General features: G+C 31.2%; 3 protein-coding genes across 3 annotated transcripts; all 3 read right to left on the minus strand.

Moving 5' to 3' along the window:
• Positions 1 to 128: 128 nt before the first annotated feature.
• On the minus strand, positions 129 to 3,917 carry LOC114167156 (26S proteasome regulatory subunit 7). Its single transcript, XM_028052142.1, has 10 exons — positions 3,718 to 3,917; positions 2,907 to 2,988; positions 2,392 to 2,483; positions 2,220 to 2,297; positions 1,988 to 2,049; positions 1,731 to 1,875; positions 1,434 to 1,652; positions 1,170 to 1,351; positions 730 to 905; positions 129 to 551 (listed from the first exon to the last, which is right to left on the minus strand). Exons 1-10 carry the CDS (start codon positions 3,802 to 3,804, stop codon positions 394 to 396), a joined length of 1,281 nt encoding a protein of 426 aa, XP_027907943.1. The 5' UTR covers positions 3,805 to 3,917; the 3' UTR covers positions 129 to 393.
• A 1,935-nt stretch (positions 3,918 to 5,852) lies between these two features.
• On the minus strand, positions 5,853 to 10,985 carry LOC114165844. Its single transcript, XM_028050442.1, has 8 exons — positions 10,698 to 10,985; positions 10,555 to 10,619; positions 10,386 to 10,484; positions 9,910 to 9,957; positions 9,751 to 9,820; positions 9,545 to 9,616; positions 6,901 to 7,020; positions 5,853 to 6,301 (listed from the first exon to the last, which is right to left on the minus strand). The coding sequence occupies exons 1-8, from the start codon at positions 10,887 to 10,889 to the stop codon at positions 6,152 to 6,154; spliced, it is 816 nt and encodes a 271-aa protein (XP_027906243.1). The 5' UTR covers positions 10,890 to 10,985; the 3' UTR covers positions 5,853 to 6,151.
• A 2,413-nt stretch (positions 10,986 to 13,398) lies between these two features.
• On the minus strand, positions 13,399 to 16,499 carry LOC114167315 (O-fucosyltransferase 36-like). The gene is made up of 3 exons (XM_028052369.1): positions 15,123 to 16,499; positions 14,432 to 14,681; positions 13,399 to 13,841 (listed from the first exon to the last, which is right to left on the minus strand). The coding sequence occupies exons 1-3, from the start codon at positions 16,325 to 16,327 to the stop codon at positions 13,665 to 13,667; spliced, it is 1,632 nt and encodes a 543-aa protein (XP_027908170.1). The 5' UTR covers positions 16,328 to 16,499; the 3' UTR covers positions 13,399 to 13,664.
• Positions 16,500 to 19,729: the final 3,230 nt, after the last annotated feature.

Here is a 19,729-nt window from a genome sequence, read left to right on the forward strand (position 1 = left end):
ATATAGCGAAAACAATTGTTTAAAAATAAAAATTATTTCAGCGTATTATCATAAGATATTTTAATCTGAAATACGTTGTTTTTATTTTTCTTAATAAGCAACAGTTTCATCGAACAACTACAATCATGTTTCCTAACAAATATAAATATCTTCATACAAATGACAGGACGAGGATCGTTTTTTCCCCAGTAACGAAAACTTCCATTAATAATAAGTGTAATCTTGAAAGGATAAAAGGACTTGGTCTCAATTTCGGATTTAAAAGCAAGGAAAAGCAAGATGCATTCAAACAGGAGTTTCACATAAAGAATCACACGTCCTTCAATTTTCTCGGGGGGAAATAAAGATTGTACGTTCTAATATGGTCTGGGGAAAAGATGATGAAAGAATAACTCAATTGTAGACCATATATTTAGGGGTAGCACTGAACTTCTGGTATCCTTTGATCACTTTATTTACTGCATCAAGGAAGTCTTTCTCTGTTACAGTCTTCCTCCGGGCACGGATAGCATACATTCCAGCTTCCGTGCATACACTCCTTATGTCAGCTCCTGGGTGAGAGAATAAAAAGTATCTATGAGAAAACCAATGTCTAGAAATAATTCAGGTTCACAATGTCAGATACCAAAAAAAATCCCTCAAACCAGAACAAGTTTGACCAGAAAGTAGACTTGCTGAATAGTGGTCTTAGAAACATTGATGATGAAAAAGTAAAAGATAACAACATACCAGTGGAATTTGGGCAAAGCCGAGCCAAAAGTTCAAATCGGATATCCCTTTCACAGTTCATGGTTCTCGTGTGTATCTTGAATATCTGTGTCCTACTCTCTAAATCAGGAAGGCCAAATTCAACTTTACGGTCCAATCGCCCAGGTCGTAGTAGTGCCGGATCTAGAGTGTCAGGCCTACAAAATGTAGACAAAGAGACCTAACATAAGCGCAGCTTACAATAGCGTTTAAACTTCAAAATCGAAGTATCCACAGAAGCATGTAAAATTTGCAAAGTTGCAATGGAAACCTAGATTTGTACTTTTTTTCCTTACAGAAACTGCCACTTAGGGATATAACCTTACAATTAAAAAAGATTAAAAGGGCATTTAGAATGCATCATGATTATGACAAAACTGGTACAATAATCCTGAGATGCTCTAGTGATAAAACGAACCAACCTGTTTGTTGCCATCAAAACTTTGATGTTTCCACGAGCATCAAATCCATCAAGCTGATTCACAATTTCAAGCATGGTGCGTTGAACCTCGTTATCACCACCAACACCATCATCAAATCGTGCACCTCCAATTGCATCAACTTCATCAAAAAACACAATACATGCCTTCTTTGAACGAGCCATCTACAAGAGACAAAATTTTAGGCAAATGATCGAATTTCATGGAAAGAAATACCAAATTCTAGGAGGTCTGGTGCATTTTTACCTGAAATAGTTCGCGAACCATCCTAGCCCCCTCACCAACATATTTCTGAACTAGCTCACTTCCAATAACTCTAATAAAACAGGCATCAGTTCTATTAGCCACAGCCCTGGCCAAAAGTGTTTTACCAGTTCCTGGGGGACCATAACAAAGAACACCCTTTGGAGGATCAATCCCAAGCTTGACGAATTTCTCAGGATGAAGCATGGGAAGTTCAACAACCTTGCAGCGAAATAAAAAATTTAGTGCCTCAAAACATCATTATAATGTATGATGATAAGTGAAATTTCATGGACTTACCTCACGCATCTTTTCAATCTGCTCCTTACATCCACCAACATCATTATATGTCACATCTGGCTTCTCTTCAACTGTCATCATGGTGACACTTGGATCAATTTTTGGAGGCAACGGTATCTGAATCTGATATTTGTTTCTATCAACCCTGCAATGATAAAATGAATGTCAAACAACTAGCAGACAACATAGCTAGCTAAAGGGTTCCTCTTCTTTATAAAGTTAATATTCTTGCATCAAATTACTTATAGGATACATACCCAACACGCATCCCTTCCTCTATGTCAGTGGGGGAAACCTTGTCTCCCAGCCCAACAACAAACTGTCAACATCAGGGCAGAAGGTATATTAGACCCAACTTGGCAACTCCAGAAGAGAAAAACATGTGATATCTTAAGCAACAAGCGATGCTAGAAATCTTCTTGAAAGAAACAACTATCAGATAAAAAAAGGAATCATGAAAAGATTGTTAAAAAATAAAAATATAGGCACCTTTGCAATTTGCTTCACATTGATAACATATTTAGCATCTTCAGAGTTTGGATTTATAATCTTGGTACATCGTGCCACCTAATCAACAAATAACCATAATTAGCAATTCTCAAAGATACTAAAAAAACTTTTGAGCAAACTCTACCAAACAAAAAACAAAAATAATAATCACCTGAAGAGGCTGCTCCTCCTGCATCATTTGCTTATCAGAAACAAGATCCCACTGGCTTGGTGCAGCTAAACCAGTATCAGACTCCTTGATTCCTATTTATAGCAAAAGGAAGCAAACATCTAAGGAAGTGTGCAAGTGTTAACGGCACTCAGTAGTTCCAACTAGGACAGCCTGTCTAACTATAAATGCAGAAAAAACAAAACATCTACAGAATAACAATCCTTTCCTTTAGTTTTTTTCCTCTGGTTAATGACTGCAAAGCCACAAACTAATTCTATCACCTATAGGATAAAACATGAAAAATTTAATAATAGCAAAATTACCCTATTAACTACCACTTTTTTCCCATAAAAAAGAAACAGAGAGTAGAAGTGCACTGGCTAAATATTTTGCACAAAGAATGAAATGCAAGCACAAAAATAGATAAAGATATAACTCTCTTTAGTTTAACAACTAAAATGATCTAGCAAGCAAAATAATGAAATGCAGTAACAAACTAAACTTTTTACACGTACCACATAAGTCATTGACTTTCTTAGCCATGTCTTTAATTTCCTTCTCTACCTTTTTTATGCTTGTGGAGTAAGGTCCCAAACCCTGAGTAAACCAAAAAAATACTATCAGAGACTATATATAATTTTAAATACACAACGATTAGGAAAAATATTCTGTGTACAGAAATTATACGAAGATACTGGGAAGGGGAATCAATAACCAACAAACAAGTAAAACATCTTGAGAGACACAACTATGACTCAGCACCATCGGTACTTCATATTTTGACACATAAATCAGTAGCACCTGAGCAAACCCTAATAAATCTCTATAGCCATGAAATCTTTACCTCGACAAGGTTAAAACTCAAATAAAACTTCGAGCATCTTTATCAAAATCTATGAACAATTACCTTACCACATAGCTACCACAACAACTAAAAAAACAGTAACTCCAAACTCTTGTCATTCATAAAACCTACGAAAATATTTATTTCTCTCTTTTTCCCCAGGCTCCATAGTTAGTAAAAAGCTTAAAGCAACAAACTCTAACCCACCCACGATCTAGAATCAGAATTACGTGAAAGTAGCTCAACTCAACGCCAGTAAGTTTCCCCAAAACACTAAGCAAATGAACCCAGTAACAGAAAAGTCGAAAGCAGATTAGACGTGCGATTCGCTTGAGATACCATAGGAAATGGAACAAGAAAATAGAACTAGAACATTATACGATGCTCACAAAAACGGAGATCGGAGATCTGATTAGCCTAAAAGAGAAAAGGGGAAAATTGGGAAATTAGGGTTTTAGAGAGGAAGTGACAAAGAAAGTTACATATGTTTTGAGGAGAGCGATATCATCCTCGTCGAGAGGTCGAGGGTTCTTCTCGTCCTTGAGATCGTCTTCGTGTTCAATCGCCATTGATTACTCTTTCTCCGATTGTGAATTTGTTTCTGCTCAAAGTTTTCTTCGAAGAGATGCCAAAGAAACCCAATGAAAGGGATTTTGTGTTGAAGTTGCAAAGAGGTTCAGCTATCCCCTTTTATAGGACAAAAATAAATTCATATTAAAATATATCTTTCTAGGAAATCAAATCAAATAATTTTAACTGCTGAGGGTTGTTTTATGTTTTATCAATAGTGAAACATATATATTTCTCATATATAATTATAGATAATATAAAATAAAAATTGTAAATAAATAATTTATAACTTTCATAACGGTAAAATTCTGACTATTTTTGTTTATTGTAAATAAATAATTTATAAATTACATGGAGTTTTGTTTACTTTAGTTTTAATATATGTTATTTTCTCATTATAAATACAGGAGGATTTACTTTTTATCAAATTAAAAAATAACTTTTTTTCCTTGTATCCCTTATTTACTTTTTTATTCTTTAAATCAAGTTAGTCGATTTAATTAAACAACTTACAAATATTTAATTTTTATTCAGTGTACTTAATAAAAAAAATATTAACTATGCAAAGTGGCTACAATGAAATCCTTTTATTAATAAAGAAGTTGTACAAGTTTACAAGGACTCTAACATAATTCAGAATATATATATATATATATATATATATATATATATATATATATATATATATATATATATATAAAAGTCATGCATAGCTCTAACAACTTCAGCCTCAATAAAAATCGTGCCTAAGTATAATGATTTTCAAAAATTAAAATAGATTATTTATGAGTAACATCGTGTTTGGCTATGACAACTTCCAACAATACATTAAAGTCGCATGATGTTAACACGACTTCAAACAAATTTAAACGATTTTTTTTTTTTCATTCTGAAACGAGTTTTTATCGTGAAGTTGTTCCAGAATGAGAAAAAAAAAAGGTAAAAATTTTGTAACTTGTCAAATCTTAACAGTTGGGAGTCTATGTGAGAATTTTAAGTAAGAATTTTATAATTTGACAAACCTTGAGATATTAATTTAAGTCTGTTTGCTCGTATAAAATAATTACGTATAAAAAACTAATTTTTCTTATTAAAAAATTCTGTTTAGAATGAAAGTTTGCATAAAAGTAATACAAACATTAATTTGTTTAAATTTTGTTTTGGAAAAAAAATTATAATAGAAAAATACTTATTAAATGTGTATTTGTATATATTAGTTAATTTTAAAAAAATTAATAATAATTTATCTGATAAATTATAAACTTATTAAAATAAGTTATTATAGAACCTATTTTATAGAGCATGTTTGACAAAAAAAATAAAAAGAATAATAGAGAAACATAAATAAATATTGCAGCTTCCACACTTTAAACATTTTAAAGACATATATAACTATAATTTTTAAAAATAATTAAATTTCACTTTTAAAAAAATGGTAAGAATATTGTAAAAATAAATCTTTTACAATATTTGTATGAAACCATTTAAAACAATAATAATTATTATTATAAATTAAAATTTTAATAAATTTCTATAAAAAACAAGTAATTTTATAAGTGTTTTGACTGATCTAAGAAAATAATTTTATAATCAAATTTATTTTGTTATGCTAATAAAAGATATTGTAAAACTACTTTTTTTTTAAAAAAATTATTAAATGTTTGATATAAATATTGTAGAAGAATTGTTTTTATTATATTATTATCATGATTATATTAAATAGTTTGATAGAAATATTGTGGAAGAATTGTTTTTACAATATTATTTTTATTATTATCATTTCTACACTTTTTTATAAAATAAGTTAACTATTTTTAAACTAATGCTAAAACTTATATATATATATATATATATATATATATAGACACACACATAAACACTGATGCATTCTGAAAGATGATGACTGATACAATATTCGAAACACAAATATTCACAAGTAATCAGTTGTCATAAGAAAAACTAAACTGTGAAAAAATAAAAGTAAAAACTGTTGAGTTGAGTTCCAGAGTAACTGCATAAGTAATCATAATTAAAATAAACAGCAGAAAAAAGAAACAAAAATGATGTGATTTTATTGAAAAGAAAGAAAATTACATACTCTTCTTTCTAACTCCAAAACAAAACCCTCTCTTCAAAATAGAAAAAGAAACTACATGGACAACATAAAAGAAGAAAAAAGATGTCCCCTAAGTACTGCAGCAATAGCAAAGATATTGAGGTGACTTCCTAAGAAAACATTGTGTTCCTTTTATACTAAGGAGGTAAGTCCCCCAATGTGCAACTTCTCTTTTCACAACAAAAAATTAGAATTGGAAACACGTGCATTGAGTACAAATTAAAATGCAATTACATATATGATTTGTCTTTCTCGTATTTTATAACATCTGTCGTGTTTAAACTATAGATCTTGCATATTTTCATGATAGTATGTCTACTGAGCCCTTCGTCTTCTCCTACATGAATCAATTGGTCTAGTTCTCTGGATGGCCTCAATACCTAATATTGATATGTATGAAATAAATAAACAAAAGTGAGACATATCAACCAATATTTACAACATAACTCAAATCAAAGTTCTTTTTCTTGTAAGTATTTGTTTTTCTTACCAATCCCTTAGTATGATTAGAGAACATCGGGAAAAGAAAAACAGATTTTTTTTAAGTAGAACCTTGACTAGTATTGGACTTTTGCTTATAGTAGAAAAACATATTTACAATAGAAACTAAGGATTGAATTGAGATAAGAACTGCTAGATTTATGAATAGAATAAAATATGTACAACAAAAGCTTTCTGTGACGAGGAAATCAATAAGTTTTAATGTCAAATCAGATTGATCGAACTTGTCAAACTAATAGTTACTCCCGTTTATTATCTCATTTAAAATAAATCATTTTTTAGCACAAATCTAAGAATTCAATTCTACACGTTTTGAAAAATTGTTTTCAACACATCATTGATATAACAAAAGCACAGTAAACTAGACTATCCAAAACACAACTGATACATATTTCTAATATTGTTTTCAACCCAGCTTCGAAATCACACTCTTACATCCAAATATCTCAATACTAGCGCAGAGAACGTAAATACTTACCCAACTTTGTTCATGTGACTTATGATGGCTTTGACTGGTAGAGTCCTTATGCTCAGTTTCCTTTCTATCTGTACGTGTTTGTGAAGTCTTGCTGCTAAGTTCAATCAGCTTCTCACTTCCCTGAACAAAATATTACAAAACAAGACTGATTGAAGTCAATTATGAAACAAGAACTAGGGATCAAGAATGACATTTCAGGGATAACATTAAATATAAAAATTATAGGGCAGTCGCAAATTACCAACTATGAACAAACAACCATGTAACTCTTTTAATTTCTGTAAAACCAAGTGATGTCCACCGTTATTTACAGTACCTCGAATTCACAAACACACATCCCTTAATATCTGTTGTTACTTTAGGAATTTGATATGAATTATGAAAAACGAGAGTAGTGCAATAACCAACAAGGTTATGAGAAGACCAATAGAAAGAAGAAAAGGCCCATTTGGATGGGAGGATTTTGTTACAAAATAGAGTTTGTCTTTATCCTATTGTTGGTTATGCTTAACAAACTATACCTATCGTAGATTTTCCATTCCAGGGGAGAATACAGAAAAACACTCATACTGCTTTATCTCTGTTTTGCTCCTCTGTCTCTCTTTTTCTGTTTCCTGCCTCCATATTCCCTTTTTCTGCAGGTTATTTTCTTTGATATCATATCAACTGGTGCTTTCATTGAGAGAGTATGGCCGGATCTTCTAGTGCCGTTGACTCAGCCACCCTTGAAACCTTGATTTCCACCGTTAGAACCATCTCCACCAAATTAGAAAGCCTCGAGAGCACCTAGCTGAATCCAAAGTGAAATCCAACTTACAAGTGGACCCATCAGTCCAACCCATACCTACTCACATTCGGCTAGAGGTTTCGAGATTTGATGGTAACGATCCTTTAGGTTGGATATTTAAGGTGAACCAATTTTTCGATTATCACCGGATCGCGGATGAGCAGCGGTTGCATATCGCTTCTTTCTATATGGAAGGCGAAGCTCTCAGTTGGTATCAATGGATGCATTCGAACGGACAACTTTTGTCATGGTTGGTGTTTCTAAGGGCCTTAGAACTTCGATTTGCTCCTTCGGAACTTGAAGACCCACAAGGTGCCTTGTTCAAGTTGACTCAGACATCCTCTGTTCGAGAATACCAGGCGCAATTTGAAAATCTAGCCAATCGGGTGAATGGTCTCTCTGCTCCTTTTTATCTCAGTTGCTTTATATCTGGACTCAAATTGGAAATATGTCAAGAGGTAATTCCGTTTCGCCCCAACTCACTCTCTGAAGCAATCAGTCTTGCCAAATTACAAGAGAAAATCACAGCCAATACACTGAAATTGGGATTCAACACTGCTAAGTCCAATCCAAGGTATAGAGCATCACCAACTGCAAATCACAATACAGATGGGTTGTTACCCACACCAACCCATGTGAAGCCTTTCTCGGCCTCACCATCGTCAAGTAATTCTTCTTCTCCTAGAGTTGTGACTCATGTTCGCAAGCTAACAACAACAGATTTACAAGCAAGACGAGAGAAGGGACTTTGCTATTATTGTGATGAAAAATATGCTCGTGGCCATCGTTGTAAAAAGCAATTTAATTTGTTGATAGCAGCTCCAAAGATTCCTTCCATGGATGATGAGCTTAACCATTTGTTGGAACAATTGGATCTACAAGTTGACCCGAGTCCAGACCCACATAGTACACCTGAATCACTTAACGCACACATCGGCATTCATACCCTAATGGGTCAACTGTTACCATTCTAGTGGACAGTGGGAGTACTCATAATTTTGTCCAAGAAAGGGTTGCGAAATTTTTGGGCTTACAACTATGTCAAGCCCAACCCTTTTCAGTATTGGTGGGCAGCGAAGAAGAACTTCGATGTGATGTTTATTGCCCCAATGTAAGTCTAAAAATTGATTCCCAACAATTCAATGTCGACTTGTTTATAAAGAATGGGAAGGTAATCCAGCTGCAAGGCCAACCTAAACCACAACCCATTGAGGCCACGATAGCCCAATTCCAACGCCTAGCCTCCACAGATGCCATTGCTAAAATATTCCATCTTCACCTTCAGTATCGAATTCCCAACTCTACCAGAAACCAGTGGCTACTTTGATAGACGAGTTTGCGCATCTGTTCGAGAAACCGAACGGCCTTCCCCCTCCTCGCCGCACTGACCACAGAATTCCCATTCTATAGGGTTCCAACCCCGTGAATGTGCGACCGTATAGATATCCTCATTTTCAAAAGCAAGAGATCGAAAGATTGATTGGAGAAATGATGGAAACAAGGCTCATTCAAAACGGTTTAATTATTCATTCATCATTATAGTTATAGAAATTTTATCTTTTAGTCCCCATAAATACTTGAAATAATTCATTTTAATCTTTATTCATATGATGGGTTAGAAAAAAGTAAGCTTCAATGTACATATAGGGTAAGCAATGTCCTTTGCCAATTTTACAACCTTAACGAGCTTGACAAGAACATGACATCTATAAAACAAGAAACTACTCTTAGAATTAGAAAATTGAGACTGAATCAATAGTATGGAGTACTTGGTTGTATCGCAACAAAGACATATAAACACAATGACAGGAGAAGGAAAAGAATTGATGACAAGTACAGTGCAGAAATAGCACAAACCTGCATGGCTCTCCAATGAGAATAAGTACGAAATAAAACCCAGAAGAATGGCACGTTAGGCAAGGGTAAAATCTGCCATGCACAAATAAAGACATGGATATTAATTATCAAAAATAGATGAATTAGATGTCAAAGAGCAAAATTAGACACAAATTTAACAAAGCAATAAAGTATTGGTAGTTAACATTCACAATTCACATTCTTACGCTAAGTGCAGAAGTCAATGGAATTAGTGAAACAGAACAGTAGAAGTATTTCCGGTGGATAATTGATCCCCTGCAAATGGTAACGGATCATGTAAAGACATATAGTAAAACTAAAATTAAATCACAAAAAACAGCACACAAAGGAAGAGCATGAATCACCTCAAAGCAATATGTCTTAGTCTCCGATGAACAAGTTGAGCCTTCAAACTGCAAATATTTTATAATTGCTATTGTTATACAAGCTTGAAAAACTATCTGTGTTTCTGCTAAATTGTTCTCTTCACATGATTTTCAATTGCAGATTATGGATAGAAGTAAAAAAACGGTAACAAATATGAAGTACAGTAATGCAAAATGGTTATGTCAAGCAAGAATAACTGCAATATTTAAAGAGAACACCAAAATAAAGTCATCATAAAAGGTCTCTGGATTGAAAGCAAACATAACTTCATCTCTCACTTCACACATTACACTTCACTATGCTCCTGCTCCCTTATCCACGTTGAAATATCAAGCAAATGTTAAATATCAAGAAAATGTTGAAGAATTGGACTATGTAAAACGTTTAACACTTCTGCATAAGAATTAAACTCCGAAACAAATAACACATCTACAATGCAGTATACAAGGTCAACCTCGATGGGTATATGACTTCAACACCAGTGATCTCTTTCGATATCGACTTCAAAAATATTTCCGAAGGCGGAACCTGCGACAAGAGCCACAACCCCAACCTGCGAAAAGTGAAAAGTTCAAAATCAACACCAGCCACCAACCACTATTAAACAACAAAGTAATACTCACCCATGAATCTTTTTCTTTAAAGACCCCTCTTTCGATTTCTCTAAGCTCGTCCAAGCTTTATTCATCTACAACCCAAATAACTAAATATTAAAAACAATATACCCCAGAAAGAGAAATTTACGTGAAAAAAAAAAGAATGTTACCTTGTTAGCAATGAAATCCACACATAGCTCAGCTTTGATATTAACGGGTTTGGTAGCAACATTCTTCCACAAGTCCTTGAGGGTTGAAGGGGATTGAGAAAAAACCGGAGTGGCACAAACGGAGTGATCGATGGCTCGCGTAAAGCACCAGTTTCTACCTCGAATTGGAAAGACAACTAATTTTGCTCTCATGGTGATGTGATGGTCAAGAATTGCAAGAAGAAATTTTTGAAGTAAAACCCTAAGAAAATGAAAAAGATGAAGCTAAAATGTTATTTCTGAATTGATGTAAGTTATGAGTTCAACTTATAAATCATTAAGACCGTAACAGTAATAAATTTCTAAATATATTGAAAGTAAAACATTATTTTATTAAAAATGAAAACATGAATTCATTTATAGTTTGAATTAGTCTTATACTGCTGCGCACAGATCGATATATATATATATTTATTGTTATATTTGTTAGTTTAATGTGTATGAATTAGTAAGAATAACTGATTTATAATGATCATGTAATTAAAAGTATGTGATTGTATTTGTTTATAATAACAATATATTTTACAATCAAATAACAATATTTTTTACCATAATTTAATTAGTTTATATGATATTTTTATTTTATGTAACACAAATACATTTTAAATTTATTATGATGTGTAATTGATCATGTTTTGAGATGACATAAGTAAATAATTAAAAATAATTTTAATTATATAAAATCTATATAAGTTGTTGTAGATAATAATTAAGTACTCATATAAATCCTATTATTAATGCTAATATTACTAATGCTGATATTATTTCAAATAATAATATGATTATTTAGAAAATATACAAGTTATTGAAATATGATCTCGTAAAAAATAAAAATAAAATGTATGTACAAAATGTAAAAAATAAAAGTAAAATGTATGTACAATATAAAAATAAGATATAGATATATTGTGAGATACGAATGATTATGTACAAAATGAAAATAACATAAATTAATGTTAAAATTTATAAATAAAAATATATGCAAATATAGACAAATAAATATATATATATATATATAAATAAAGATAATGACATAAGAAATTAAAGATTTTTTTTTACATGACAAATGTTAAAATTAAAAAATAACACTTAAATATGAATTTATTTAAGCTAAATTATAAAATTGACATAATAAATAATAAATAAATAGTGATGTGTATATGTATGATTATATATTCAAATTAGATATTAAAATTAAATATTATATTAAATGAAATATTTTAGGTTGTCTTTTTTTTCTTATGGTTTGTAAATTTATGATATAGAAATTAATTGTTACTAATAATAATAATATAAATACCAAATAATTTAATAATAATGTAAAAGTCAATGCTAATAATAATAATAATAGTATCAACGATAGTAACGATAGTATTATTAATTTATTAGTCTATAACGTGAAGGTGGACAAAAAAGTGATGTATGAAAATGAAACTCTTCCATAAATATTATACGGTAAATTAATACTGAGAAAATTCACTGAAATAAAAATGATCAATTTTGTATTAACTTCATAAAATTTAACTTAACTATAAAAAGTAATATAATTTGATATATTTAACTTTGTGAAATATTTAATTGTAAGAGACTTACAAAAATGATGTTCACTCTAGCTTATTACTGCATCCCAAATCCTTCCCAAATCCTTCTAATTTTTAATTGCTTGGTATTAAGGTAATTAGGTAATTGTACATAATTGGAGATAAAATGATGACTTTATCCAATTAAGTAACATGAAAAACATCTTTTGTAGCATAAAAAAATATATAAACAATGAGATTCTTGATAAAGTTTATGATAAAAGAATCAAATTTAGTCTATCTAGTATAGAGATTTAACTATCAGATCTTAGTAAAAAAAAATATGAATTTCAAGATAGGTATGAATATTAAATCATATATTTACTCCTTAATAATTATTGATTTTTATTTTAATTTTTAACATTTGTTTAACTTTTGTTTCTAAATATATGTTTTTCACCAAAAGTATTATAATAATTTATTTCACAGCTTAAAATATTATATAATTTATTTTCTGGTAAAAATATAAAAGTTTCATAAAAAAAGATAAAATATAATATGATAATACATATATTAATAATACAAAAATGTTTTGAGTTTGTTAAACTATTATATAAACACGATTAAAATATATTTTGCATGGTTAGGATGGGTTAAATATCACAGAATGGAATTATTGATGTGTTGCATGTACTTTGCATGTATGAAATATATATATATATATATATATATATATATATATATATATATATATATTATTACTTTTATTACGGCTTATTTATTTATGTTTATAAAAAAGTTTTAGTTAAAAAAAGTGAAATATTATATTTGTTAAAACTAATTATTTAAGAAAAAAAGTAATAGTTTGAAGACAATTTTACCGTAGTAAAAACAATTAAAAAAAATAAATTGAGATCAAATAAATCTAAAATTTATTACTATTTTATGAAATAGTGGAAATATTATAGGTTATTCCTACTTTTAATTATTTTGTAATATTATAGGTTAATATTAAAAGTAACAAAACGATGTAGGTTAATATTCCTACTTTATTCGGCATGCTACATGTTTGTTTTGGTCGACTGTGAAACAATCCTAATTTGGTGGGTTTGATCTCAATGAAGGAAAATATTAAAAGTAAATTTTTGTAGTAAATTCACTTCCCATTTAATTAGTATACAAAAGGAATAAGAGATGGAAGGTTGAAATGCCACAATTGCTTTAGGGCAAATTCTGGATAAGTGTGTGGATAATACAAATTATAATCATTATAACAAAAAGAATGTATAACAAGAAAAACTTATCAATAACATCGCTAATTCTATTATCTTACATGACTACTCACATTGACAAATCTCCAATCATGGCACAACGAATACGTGCTGGTCCGAGAAAACCGTTTTTGTCGTTATTCATTTTCCGCGACAATGTCTGGTTCTTCACCATGGCAAAGATACTCGTCACATATCGATGCCGATCCCCAGCCCCTTCTCAGCCGCAGGATGTCTTCGGTGAAAGTGGAACCAGGGGCTCCAATGAACACGCTAGACATGGCACATATAGTCTTGTCCAGCATAGCTTCCACCTTCAGCAAGAAAATATTCACGATGCGCGTCAGCGAAGAAATTAAGAGTGGTAAAAAACAGTGTTGTGGAGAAGAAGAACCATGCAATTAGAAGTTTGCAGTAAATAATTTCTACTATAAGCCACGACGTATTGTTTCAGTGATTACACTAAATTAACTGAAAAAATGGTACAGTATTCTTAGATCTCTACTCCTAAACAGAAGCCAATGTCACTGCAGGACAACTGAAACTAACAAAGTTGATAATGCCTAAGTTCTTAAACTTTTGTTTATTTTTTTAATGCAAAAGGTTGACATCGTTGAATGATAGAAAGAGAATAGTTACATCTACAACAACAAAAAGGTTTTCATGGAATTTTGAATAATCCCAACATCGACTGGACAAAAAAATGTGGAGAATTTTTCCAGACGTAGACCACAAGCAAAATTATGCAATGAAAAAAGCATGGTCAATTATATAGCCTTGTAAATAGTTTTGTTTATTTAAAACAAACCAGAAGGCCAGACATGGAAGGTATATTGAGGTCACTGACAGAGCTGGACTTAGACTTAAAAGCACATAGAAGTAAAGTGAAAGACCGTCATCTCACCTGTACATCTCCTTCCAAACCATGCCTGTACAACAGAGCATCCCATTTTTCTGCAAAATTTCGAGCTGGACGCGTAACAAGAGGAACAGACCTGCCATTCAACACTACCAGTGACTGAAGCAATCCAGTTTCACTTTCTCCTGCATCCGTAGAAAGATAAATAATAGGAGCATCAGCCCTTTCAACCACCCTCAAGATGCAATCTGCAGCTTGAGGAATAGGGTAAAAGCAACTTGGCTTTTTGGCATTACTGCAAACACGAAAACTTATCATCAGAGTCAAGATAATGGTAGAAAATTTAAGGATGAACAAACCAAATTGCAGAATTCCCAAATGTCGAAGACATTGAGTCATGAAAATGCAGCTAGCAATCGACTTGTCACAAACAACCAGGTCACGCAGGCAAAGTTTGGACCTTACATAATACATACATGATGCATATCATACTCAAGTAATAAATTTATGAGAAAATGGTCCATGCACTATCAATGTAAAGAAATTTTGCACTATCTCAAGTATGGTAATTTTGCTGACATTTGCAATAGCTACATTAAAAGTTAGTTATCATGATTTCTTACTAATTGAATAGTTTTCAAAACTTTTTACATTGACAATACATAGAAGTTAAATTCTAACTTTATATGGGTTACGATAGATTATAAAGGGGAAATAAAAGAAAGAGAGGGTATACCAGAATTTCAAAAACCCGTGTCTTCGAAAATGCAATGCAATGAAGTTCCTTCCCAGAAATGTCTGAATAAACCGTTGGGCAGTGAGTGCAATAAGGCGATTAGGTTCAATGAGAGTCTTGCATTGGTGAGCAATTGGCCCACCAGGTTGCATCACCCATTCTGGCTCCATTTCAGCATAGAACACATCCCCAATTGCCATAACATCATCATCATAGCTAAACTTCCCCAGCACATCCTGAACCGTCTTGTTCTTCGGATTCCGGGTATCCTCTTCCCACACGGCCTCAGGTTTATTCATAGTCACACCCAAACCCCCCAACTTCTTCAACCACTCATCATCCAAAAAACAAGGCGTAGGCTTCGAGAAGTAACACAAAAACTTATCAATGTGCAGGTGACCCTTCTTTAAATTCGAAAACTCCTCAAACGAAAACACCACTTTCTTCCCCAAGCACTTGTTAATGCGATCAATATCCACAACTCTATCGAACCGGTAATCTACCTTGGAACTAGGAATCACTAAAGCCCTATTTAGCAAAGCAGCGAAAAATATATGTTTCTCCAAACAAATCAAATGGTTAGACATTTGCCCAGACACGCATATAGCAAGTAAAAATTTACCATCCCTAGGGTTCCACTGGATGGTTCTCCTCTGTGACAATTTCTGATCCACCGTTCTACACCTATCGTAAACGACGCCGTTCAGAGTAGCGTTTAAATCGAATTCAGGCTCAACTGTGTTCCCCATGGAATGCGGGTTCAACAGAACTTGCTGAATCTCTTGGTTGAGGGAAATCTGCTTGAACAACGCAGATTTCAGATCCTCCAATTGGTTCGGATCCGACGCGTTGGACCGACGCGTGGTGTTCCACGCGGTTAAGAGTCCTAGCTGCTGTTGGCGCAAGAGGTTAATGGCGCGCAATTCAGAATCCTTCACTCGATCGGTGATGGAATCGAATTGGAAGGAAGAGCTTGAGAAGAGACTGTGGAAATTGGGGACGGAGAAGAAAAGGATGACGAGGAGGAAAGCGAGGATTGCGACAATGTACCTCTTCTGGTATCTGAAATTCCGGTGGAAGAAGCGCGGAGAGCGATCTTCGACGTGGAAGACGGCGGCCGGGGACGGGGACGGAGGTTTGCGGTGGTTCTGGTCGACGAGGTTGCGGCGGTCGTCCTCCTCGTCGGAGGAGGAGTCCATGTGCATTGGTATGTTGTTGGCCACGGCGGCGACTGAGTTGGGGACGAGTGAGCGAAGTGAGTCGTTAACTCGTTCGGGGTGTGTCGGTTGCTCGTGGCAGTGAGCGACGACACACAATAAAACGTGAACGTGTGTGTGCTTGCGTGGAAGAGATGCCAACAGTAGAAGGAAGGTGAGTGAGTTCGGTAGTAGAAAATGATTGCATACGGGAAGACTCTGTGGGCCCCATTAGACGTTTCAACCACTGCTTGTTGGGTCCGCTGAGCCCAACTTCTCTGGAAATATGGGCTTGTTTCACTAATACAGTTTCTTTTTACACCTTCAAACATTTTTATTTGCATTTTTCTATAGAATTATAAAATGTTATTTATTTTTGTCTTTTTTTTCCTCCGCCATTAATGCATCATCTTCTTCCATCTTCACGAAAGCCCCTTCTTCCATTTTTACACTTTCTTCTTCACATTCTTTTTCTTTAAAAAAATAAAACAGTTCGAATTGTGCAATATATAATGCATTTTTTATTTTTCATTCCAAAATTTACAATTCTTAATATATTTTTTATTTTATATTTGAATTACACAATCTAGAATACAAAATTTGTATTCTAAAACTTATAATGAAAAGAGATAATAGTTTAGAAAGGTTTTAGGTGAAAAGATAAATTACGGAGGTGCAGGAAGAAGCTGCTTATAGTTAGAGAGGTTAAATTTTAGAGACCCATTAATGTTTTAAACCTTTAATTGATACATTAATTGAAAGAACAAAAATATTGAAATTTTAATAATTATTAACTACAAACTTTAAATACCCAAAGCTTGATCATCACAAATATAATCTTTATTTCTTATAATAATAAATCAAATATTTATTTTAACTGTGTTCATTTAAATTATAAAGAAATTAAAGAAAAATCACAAGTTAAATTGAAAAATGTAAAACATTGCTAACTTAAAAAAAAAAAAACAATTACATTTAATTTTTTGTTAAAATATATTTTCACAGACCATGACAGCTGAATTAGACCTCACTACAAGTATCATTAATAATAGTAATAATTACCAAAACTTGTATCAACATCCTATGAAGCTATAAAACTCATTGTAGAAGCAAAAATAAGTACTGAGAAAATTAAGTCTATATATGTTAAAGGAAAAAAAAATAACGTAGTTCTATAATACACCATAAAGAATTTTATAGTGGTAGTTGCGACTCCACGGCATTAATGTTAACAAGAAATAAAATGTTGATATGAAATCAATTGTCTTGAATACATTTGAAAAGGGAAATTTTTTAATCTTTTCATGGATTCAAAATCATTGATTATTCCCTGATTGGGACATTAATTAATATGATTTATTTCTTTTAACTTCATTTTTCTTCTTTTGTACTAGTTTCTTAATCATAAAGCTAATAACTAGTAAAATTCTCAAACAAGAAACCGTGCTTTGAAATATTTGAAGATTTGTTAGGTTACACTTATATAGCTAATTGTGTTCACTGGAAATAAAACAATCTGGCTTAATATTTTTTTCTGGGTGTTAAAAGGAAAAAAAATAGTACTATTTAAGAAGAAAAATTTATTTTTTTAAATATATATATATATATATTGTAAGTCTCACATCCAGTGACGGATTTTGACAAAAAGTATTGAAAGGGTTAAAATAATATAATTTTGAGATTATTAGATTCGATAATCAGTATAATGTTTCAAAAAATGACTTCTTTAATTTAACATTTGATTTTTAGTATAATGTTTCAAAATATGTGAATAAGTATGGTCTATCTTGTTTTCATCAATAGTTTCTTTTTTATCACTTTTAAAAAATAAATTTATTCTTTTATTCTTTATCAATATACCTTCGTTGTAAATAATATTAAAAAATAATTTATCATAATCCAATAAAAAATTAAGACACGTAATTATCAAAAGAAAAATATATTATAGTCAAATTACAATTAAAAATCGGTTATGAAAAAGCACATAATACTTTATTTATATTTGTTTTCTATATTCACAAAAATGAATATACAAAAAAACTCATGAGATAAAAAATAATGTTTTCATTATCGAGACAAGAAAGAAATAAGATAAATGAGGAATGAGAGAAAAAATAATGAATTTGTGTCTTAAAAAACAATAAGAAAATATGAGAGTGAGAAATGATTACAATTTGTGAAAAACTAAAAAGACGATGAGAAGGAAAATAAAAATTATCTTAATAAATATTAGGTTTAATTACTCTTTTGATTCAAGTTTTCGTTTAAAAATGTTAAGTTGGTGTTTCAATTATTTGTCTTAATTTAGTCCCGATTTTTGAAAAACAAATACAATTTGGTCTTTTATCATAAATTTCGTTAAATTTATTGAAACATATCAATGACTTTTTCATTAAAATTGAAATTTTTAGTATGAATGATTTTCTTTGTTGATATAATTAACATAATCCTAGTGTCAGTTTTTGAACAAAAATAGAGACCAAAAGATAAATTAAACTTAAATATTTTTATTCTTTATTATATTTAATTTTACATTTTATTATCTATTAACATTAAATGTTTTGCTTTATAAAAAAAATACACAATTTAATTTTCATCAATTTCTAAAATATACTACCTATAATTTAAAAATTTTCAAATATATTAATAATATATATATATATATATATAATTAAAAAAATTCAAAATTTTGGAGGGTCATGGCCCTCCATGTCCCTAAGAAGATTGTTCTGCTCACATCAATTAAAAATAAAATAATTTTATTATATATAAGTGGGGTGCAAAATAATTTTATTTTATATAAATGAGGTGCAAAACTCATTTTAAAAACTAATTTTATGGAATTGAGTTAGACTTAAAATTCACCCTTACCCGATACATGTTTTATCATATAAAGATTAAGAAAAAAAATAAATAATACCAAGTATTTTTAATGATAATTTATGGCATTATGCTTAAAGTTGGAAGTTTTCACTTGAGTATATCCTCTCTTCTCTACTGACTCACTGATGACAATTGTGGTGATTGCTTTTTAAAGAAAAATACTGCAGAAGCAAAACGCAAGTTGTTAAGTGCTTTTGACTTTGTAAGCACTTTTCTGTTGTTGTAAGCCAAACAAACACGTAGTAAATAAATGTAATTTGAACGAAAAAAATTTGTAAAAAGCAAACAATGACAGGACATGACATCAAATTGTTTCACAAAATACTTAATATAGAAACATATAATCTCTTGTGTAATTACAGTATAATGTTGCATTTTTTTAATCCAAGAGACAGTTTAGTTAGAAGATAAAATTACCATAAATATCAATTTTCTTAAATTTTTTTCAATGATGTTATATATTAAAATCTCAAACTGAAAAAAATTTAGTTTTGAGGCTTCGTACGTTAACAAGATAAATATAAATCT

This window comes from Vigna unguiculata, chromosome 10, assembly GCF_004118075.2.
Source record: "Vigna unguiculata cultivar IT97K-499-35 chromosome 10, ASM411807v1, whole genome shotgun sequence".
NCBI classification, from domain to species: domain Eukaryota; kingdom Viridiplantae; phylum Streptophyta; class Magnoliopsida; order Fabales; family Fabaceae; genus Vigna; species Vigna unguiculata.